We start from the raw sequence: 7,806 nt of genomic DNA, 5'->3' as shown, positions 1-7,806 counted from the left end.
AGGTCCTTGTGAATTCAAAATGAGGAAACAGATGTAAAGTGCTTTGCAAAGTCTAAAACTCTTTATAAATGTTGGATATTATTATTAGACCCATTTTATGTAGGAAGAAAATTGAGTTCAGACATGTTAACTGACTTATCCAGGGTCACACAGGTAGTATCAGAGCCAAAATATGAACCTAAATCTCCTGACAAGTCAAGGGCTCATTCTGCTATATGGCAAAAGAACTATCATAGGGAAGAGTAAATAGACTTGTCCTGATTGGCTCCAGAGGGCAAAACCAGGAAGAGCAAGGAAAAGTATCAAGGAAGGCAAATTTTTTACTCAGTATGACATAGGGAGCTTGTTAGATTTGAAGTTCAAGGTAAATACAGTGCAAGAACTACCTCAAACACTAGATATTTGACCTGGAGCAAGTTAATTAATCTCTTTTGGCCTTAGTATCCTCATCTGTAAAACGAGAGATTTGGACTATATTACCTCTGACATCTGTTCCAATTCTAGTATTTAAAATCCTATGAAAAATTCACAGGGTCACAGATTTAAAGCTGGAAGAGACCGTAGGAGCCACTTCTCCCAACGCCTGCTGATGTGGGCGATGCTGATTGGGCTCTCATCCAAGGAATTGACTGATGGCTCAAACTGGCTCCATTTCAAGGAAATGAGCTTTATTATAAGAGAATATAGACACAGAGCAGCCAGTGGAGTAAGTAGGGCAAGGTAGATAAGCAAAGTTAAAAGTGGTAAGCAAAGTGGGGAGGGGTTCTCAGGAATACTTTCTCTCTTGATTAGTTAATAAGGAAGGGATCATTTATTTGGGCAGTTGTTGCCCCAAGTTTCCAAGGAACTGATGTCACTTTACCCATGGTTCACTCTGTCCACTGTGGGAGGGAGAAAACCGCAATGTAAATAGCATGCTAATGATATGTTAAATACCCTGGGGGAATTTTAGGTCAAGTTTTGCTCCTTTCTTTGAAGACTCTAAGGAAGGCAGTGAGTGTGGAAATTGAGCTTTGTTTGAACCTAGTCCTCTGTGCCTGGGAAACTGAACCACCTGCAGAGACCCCCAATCAAGTTCTTGGATTGATGCAAGGTGTCTTACCATAATTTTGAATCTAAGCAACTCAGATGACATATCTGAAACGTAACCTCATACTCATCACTAGTCATTGTCTCCATGTTCTTTTTTCTTTCTTTTTTTTTTTAATTAAAACACTTACCTTCTGTCTTGGAATCAATACTGTGTATTGGTTCCAAGGCAGAAGAGAGGTAAGGGCTAGGCAATGGGGGTCAAGTGACTTGTCCAGGGTTACACAGCTGGGAAGTGTCTGAGTTCAGATTTGAACCCAAGACCTCCCATCTCTCAATCCACTGAGCTACCCCCTCTCCATGTTCTTTTGATTGTTTACAGGTAGTTGGCAGGGTTTGTGGGACATTTCAGTTGATATCATTGTCTCATACAGATGAGATCAAAGGAGTTTAGGTAACCACCAAAGTCAATGAGAACTGTTTCAAAGTGGAACTAGTCACTTTAGGAGAGAGTGAGTTTTCCATTGGGAGATAATCTTGGAGCTTACTTGAGATGATGACTTGTCAGAAAGCTTGTAAGGAGATTCCCAGCTTGAGTAGGGATTCGACCAGATGCCCTCTGAAATCTTTTTGGCTTTGAGATTCCATGATTCCTTGGGAATTTTAGAACTGAGAAAGATCATAGAGATTAATTCCATTCCCTTGGTTTTCAGATGAGGAAATAGTTTCAGTGAAGTGACTAGCTCAAGATTACACAGCAAGTGAGGGGAAGAGCTGAGACTTCCGTGTAGGTTCCATGAATCCATAGAAGCCCAAATCCGATGATATCCAACATCCCCTGGAAAGGACTTCCTTTTACCTGGAGCCCTATAGTCCTCAGAGTGCCTCACTAGAAAGCCATAGTTCATTTTACCCCACGCTTTATTGATCTGCAGACCAAACCTTTGCTCCCCTGAATGGGGATTTCCTTAGATCCATTCAGACTTGTTTCCATTGACTCAGTCAGTGCTGATGGGCTTGACTCACTGACAGGGTGAATCCACCTCTGCTTTCCATCATCTTTTCCCTTCTCCCCTGGGACCAGGAAACTACACCCAACCCCCACACCATCCCCTTATTATTATAATAATTCCCATTTTTATAGCACTTTGCCCACAACAACCTTATGAGGTAGGTAGTATAAGGAATGCATTACATCCAGCCAGTAGCTTGTGAAGTGGATGGAATGTTGGACTTGAGAGTCTGAATTGTGCCTTAGACACCTAAAAGCTGTGGGGACCTAAATCATGAGGATACGAGAGTAAATGTTTAACAGTTGTCTTTGGGATCTGTGCTTATTATGTGGGACATACTTTTAAACTTACTCTATATTGTTAAGCTTTTCTCTATTACTTTCTTAAGTCTAAACAATCAACAAAACAATAAATCAAGCTCTAATTTGTAGTGTTTGCTAATTTTTCAGGTGTATTTTTTAAATCCCTTCTCATGGGGCAGTTTGAGTTGGCTTTATTTTTATTTTATTTTGAAAATATTTTCCCATGTTTACATATTTCAGTTTCTTTCCCTCCACTCTTTCCTCCCCCCTCTTGGATCCAATAAGCACATCCACTGAGTTATACAGGTGTTATCACTTATACCTATTCCCATATTATTCATTTTTGCAATAGAGCAATCTTTTAAAACCAAACCCCCCAAATCATATATCCATATAAACAAATGATTGGTCATTTGTTTTTCTTCTGTGTTTCTACTTCCATAGTTCTATCTCTCAATGCAGAGAGCATTCTTTCTCATAAGTTCCTCAGGATTGTCTTGTATTCCCAAAGTCCATTACAGTGGATTGTTTTGAGTTGGCTTTAACACCCTCCTGCCTGGGCAAGTCACTTAATCTCTTTCAATCTCAATGTCCTCTTCTATAAAATGAGAGTAATAATAGTAGTGACTGAATATAAAATGAATAAACAGATGTAAAGTGCTTTGCAAAGCCTAAAGCTCTCTATAAATGCTGGTTATTATTATTAGAACCATTTTATGAAGGAGGAAAGTTTTCAGAGATGTTAATTGATTTATCCAGGATCACATAGGTAGTATCAGAGCCAAGATATCAACCCAGATCTCTTGACAAGTCAAGGGCTCATTCCACTACATTGCAATGTCCCTCCCCTCCACTTTTTCCATTCTCTTGGGTCCTTGGAGTAAACACGGAGAAGCTGAGGAAGGAAGACTGTGAAGAAAGGATCCCAAGCAGAAAATGGAGCTGCCCAGGCTGTAATCCTACATGGGATTTCTGAAGCATCAAGAATCAGAGGTCTTGAGAGTTGGAATGGACTTTCTTCTTGTATCTACTCTTGTATCATAGTCAATCTTTCCTCACTGTCTCCCAAAGCTGCAAAGAACAGTCCCTTTTGTAATGGGCTCAGGAATAATCTCATTTTCATGGGGATGGACCTGTTTGTACAAAAATATTCATAACTGCACTTTTATGGTGGCAAAAAATTAGAAACTGAGGGGATGTCCCTGAATTGGGGAATGGCTGAACCAATTGTGATATATGATGGTGACGGAATACTATTGTGCTATAAAGAATGGTAAACTGATAGATTTCTTTGAGAACTGGAAAGACCTCCATGAACCGATGCAGAGGGAAACGAGCAGAACCAGGCAAACATTATACACAGAAATTGAAACATTGTGGAACTATCAAATGTAATAGACTTTGCTACTAATAGCAATACAATGATCAAGAACAATCCCATGGGAATTATGAGAAAGAATGCTATCCATATAGAGAAAGAACTATTGGAGTAGAAATGCAGATGAAAGCATATGATTCATCACTTATTTATGTGAGTATATTATTTGAGGTTTTGGTTTGAAGGGATTACTCTATTATAAAAATGAATAATATGGAAGTAGGAGTTGAGTGATAATATATGTTTAACCCAGTGGAATTGCTTATTAACTCTGGGAAGAGGGAGGGAAGAGAGGAGGGAGACAATATGAATCATGTAACCTTGGAAAACTTATGTGTAGATCTGGAATAAAATAAAGGGGAAAAAAGAATCCCATTTTCATTCCCCAAAACGAGCAGCTGCTTGGACCCTTGGTCAAAACTGACCAGAAGGGGCAGCAAGGTGTCTCAGTGGATAGAAATTAAGTCAGGAAGACCTGGATTTAAATATGACCTCAGACACTTCCTAGGTGTGTGATCCTGGGAAAGTCTCTTAGCCCCCACTGCCTAGCCCTTTCTGATCTTCTGCCTTGGGGCCTATATTTAGTATTGATTATAAGATAAAAGGTAAGGGTTAAAAAAAAAAACCTAACCAGAAGAGCTGGAAGAGAATATCAAACCATTAACCTGATTGTCTGCTAAATGGCAACAAGGCCATTTATCATAAAACATCAATAGAATCAAGAGAGCTTTGAGAATTCACAGTGGGGTCTAAACTAGGTAATTGGAAGACAACATGGTAGAGTGAGAAGAATCTAGTTTTGGAGTCACAAGACCCAGCTCTGCTATCTATGCTACTATGTGTTTACAGGTGGAAAGAGCCATGGTTTCAGAATCAGAGTATCCATCTGATTTCTAATCATGACAGCAACACTTTGGTGACTTTGGCAAATCCATTAATTTCTATCAACTCTGATCTCTATCTATAAAATGTCAAGGTTGAACTAGATGACTGATGAGGTTTCTTCTAGTCCTAAAGCTCTAAACTTTTCTTCTCTGGTCCTCAGTTTCCTCCTCTATAAAATGAGAGGTATGGATGAGAAAACAAATTCTTTGAGAAAAGGAATTACTTAATTTTTTGTCTTTGCACCCTTGTTGACTAGCTCTGACCCTGGTAAATAGTAGGTGCTTATAAATTCTTTGCTGATTAAGTGCTATGTTTTAAGGTCCATCCAGTTCTGACATTCCTGTAGGAGAAATTTTAACAACCTAAAAAAGGGTCTCTGTCTTCCTTCAGAAGTTCTAAAGGGGAAGTCAGTATAGAGTCTCTGAGATTCCCACAGCATTCTAAGGTAGCCCCTGATCCTCCATGCCACACTCATCCAAATGGTCTTAGACCTAATCCAGACTAGGGGACTGAGGAACTTGAGCAAGAGGAAGATCACCCACACACGGGTTCTATCTTCCTCTTCTGATGACTTCGGTGGAGCCGGGCAAACAGGTATTGAGCCCTCTGCTCCTCCCGAGCCTGGAAGAAGGAGGCAGCCACTCTGTGGACCAGCCGGTGGGCATAGATCTCTAGGAAGACCGTGGCAGAAGCAAAGAGGAAGAGGGTCCCAGCGGCCAATGCTGCTGTGCATTGTGGGGGATGAGCTGGGTGCAATTGGCAATTGGCAGAGGTGAAGTGTAGCTCCCACTTGTATGTATCTTGGTAGATGTCCAAGGTAGTTCCTTCAGAAGGCTGATTGAAAATGAAAGAGATGAAGGCAAAGACTGTGTACTTGGCCTAGAAGAGACAGGACAAAACGTAAGAATATTGGATAGAGGCCAGTTCTCTTAGGCATTTTCCAGGAGACCTTGACACTAATTGGCCATGCGACCTTGGATGAGACATTTTCTGCTTAGTTTCCTGCTCTATAAAGTAAAGAGAATTGAATTAAAGGATTCTTATGAGCCTTCTAAGCTCTAAAATTCTATGTTTTATGTTCTAGAGTTCTAGAGCTCTGAGATTCTATGTTCTAGAGTTCTTCCCAGTCCTGACATTCTGTATGTTCTAAAGACCCTCCCAGCTCTAATATTCAGTGTGTTCTAAAGAGCTTCCCAGTTGATATACTGTTTTCTAAGGTTTCCACTCTGACATTGTGTGTGTTCTAAAAACCCTCTGTATTTTATGTGTTCTAAGGTTCTAGCTCTGATAGTCTGTATTCTAAAGTCTCTTCCAGCACTAGACCATGATTTTCTGAAGAAAGTTGGACAGCCCTCGCCTCTGATGGCCAATCTTTTGATGAGGGACCTCTCTGAGTTGGACTAAACTTCAAGTCTTTATTACTTGGTCAGCAGAAGTAGTTCTTCCCGATTCTAAGAGCCAACTTGATCTGCCTCCAAAGTGCCATATTCTAGGACCGTGCCTGCCTCTGAAATCCTATGAAACTGTGCAGGTCTAAATACCCACCCAGAGGGCAGAGCTTCAGTACAGACTGAAGACGACCGTCTTGCAAGCTTCCCCTAAGCACCAGGTTTCTCCCACCTCCAAGGCCAGACTAGGTGGCCCAGGCCCTCCCAGCCCTCTGCCTCCAGCCCCCTGCCCCCCATCCACCCGTACTCACACCATACTTGATGCTCAGACGGAAGGGCAGCGTGGGCAGCTTCTGCGCCCAGTCTACAGCCGTGCGTGCCAGAAGGAAGGCCACGTAATCTGTGGCCACAATCACGGCCATAGCTCCCAGGGGCAGACCCAGAAGTGCCAGGCGGAAGAGGCAGTGGAAAATTTCCGGCCGGGACAGCCTCAGGCCAGGCACCTGGAGGACCAGAGTTGGAAGAGAGGCTGCTGGGGGACTGCCCTGGCTCCCTCTGAGCAGCCGCTCCAATTGTTTGCTGTTATACAGGTTATCAAACTGCAGGTCTGTCAGGTAACCCTTCAGATACCACGCTGACTCAGACAGGAGGCAGAGGACAAAAATTCCAGCGAATACCCGGCTGGTGCCCAGAGCCAATCCACGGACCACTGCCTCCAAGGCTGAGACGTCTCGGTAGACTCTCTGGGTGGCCACAAGCATCTGGAGATACAGGGCAGAGCAGTTGCCAGGGGTCTCAAAGGTCAGTCTCCGGCCGCCTGCCCACCCCGCTGCCTGGTCCAAAGCTTCTGTGGTCGCCTCTAGCTGCTGGGTGGAGTTGAGCAGACTCTCCAGCGTGCCCTGGGCCACACACCTCAGCACCTGGGTGGTGGCACCCACATTGGCCAGAATGTTGGGTACCACATGGGTGACCAGCTCAGAGAAGCCAGATGACAGAAGCAGGCGGCGGCCCTGCCTCGTGCCTAATGCGGGCGCAGTGATGGCAAGCAGACACCGGGCTGGGTGGACTAGACTGAGGACCAGGAAAAGCAAGAAGCCGCAAGCCATAGCGCCTGTTGCAGAGGTTCCTTCCGGGTACGATAGGGAGACAGCCAACCAGTTGTAGGCCAGTCCACCAGCAGCCCCAGCTATGAGAGCACTCAGCAGGAGCTGAGTAAACAATTGTCCACAGTTGGCTGGAACAGGCTTCGAATACACGTCCCAGGCTTCCAGCAACAGTGCCTTGGCCTTCCAGAGCCCTGAATGCCAAAGCCACCACCTACGTGGGAAAGATGGAGAGGAAACTTCTGAGCTCAGGGCTGTGAGATCACAACATTTAAGACTAGGAGGAATCTTAGAGACCATCTAGTCAACTCTCCCAGGCCCATTTTATAAAGGGGGAAACTGAGGCCCAGAGGGACTGTAACCTAGCTGCTGGTACTTTCTTCCAGCCCCTAGTTATTTGTATGTATTATGTATAAACCGTGTGTATACCTTTATATGCACATATTTCTCTCCTGATAAGAGTGTAAATGTAATGACAAGTACTGTGTCGCCTCTGGTTTTGTATCCATCCCACTTCTACAACAACTGCCTTACTCTTTTATCCTACTCTTTCCTCCCTGTGTCCTCCCTATCCTTCCAGATACTTTACTCTTATTAGAATATAATAATTGGGGGTGCAGCTGGGTGGCTCAGTGGATTGAGAGCCAGACCCAGATATGGGAGGTCCTGGGTTCAAATTTGACCTCAGTCACTTCCCAGCTGTGTGAC

The 7,806-nt window shown here is 43.6% G+C and overlaps 1 protein-coding gene across 1 annotated transcript in view; it reads right to left on the bottom strand.

Moving 5' to 3' along the window:
• Positions 1–4,124: 4,124 nt before the first annotated feature.
• Positions 4,125–7,806, bottom strand: part of OCSTAMP (osteoclast stimulatory transmembrane protein) — a 6,163-nt gene continuing 2,481 nt past the window's right edge. The window contains exons 2-3 of the mRNA XM_007476920.3: positions 6,307–7,312; positions 4,125–5,486 (exon numbers count right to left, since the gene is read on the bottom strand). Coding sequence (XP_007476982.2) covers positions 5,142–5,486; positions 6,307–7,312 — 1,351 coding nt within the window. The 3' untranslated portion in view covers positions 4,125–5,141. The remainder of the gene's footprint in view (positions 5,487–6,306; positions 7,313–7,806) is intronic.

The sequence above is a fragment of the Monodelphis domestica genome, chromosome 1 (genome assembly GCF_027887165.1).
Source record: "Monodelphis domestica isolate mMonDom1 chromosome 1, mMonDom1.pri, whole genome shotgun sequence".
In the NCBI taxonomy this organism is placed as follows: Eukaryota; Metazoa; Chordata; class Mammalia; order Didelphimorphia; family Didelphidae; genus Monodelphis; species Monodelphis domestica.
Note: the sequence above shows the minus strand (reverse complement) of the source record. Positions and strands in the feature narration are given on the sequence as shown.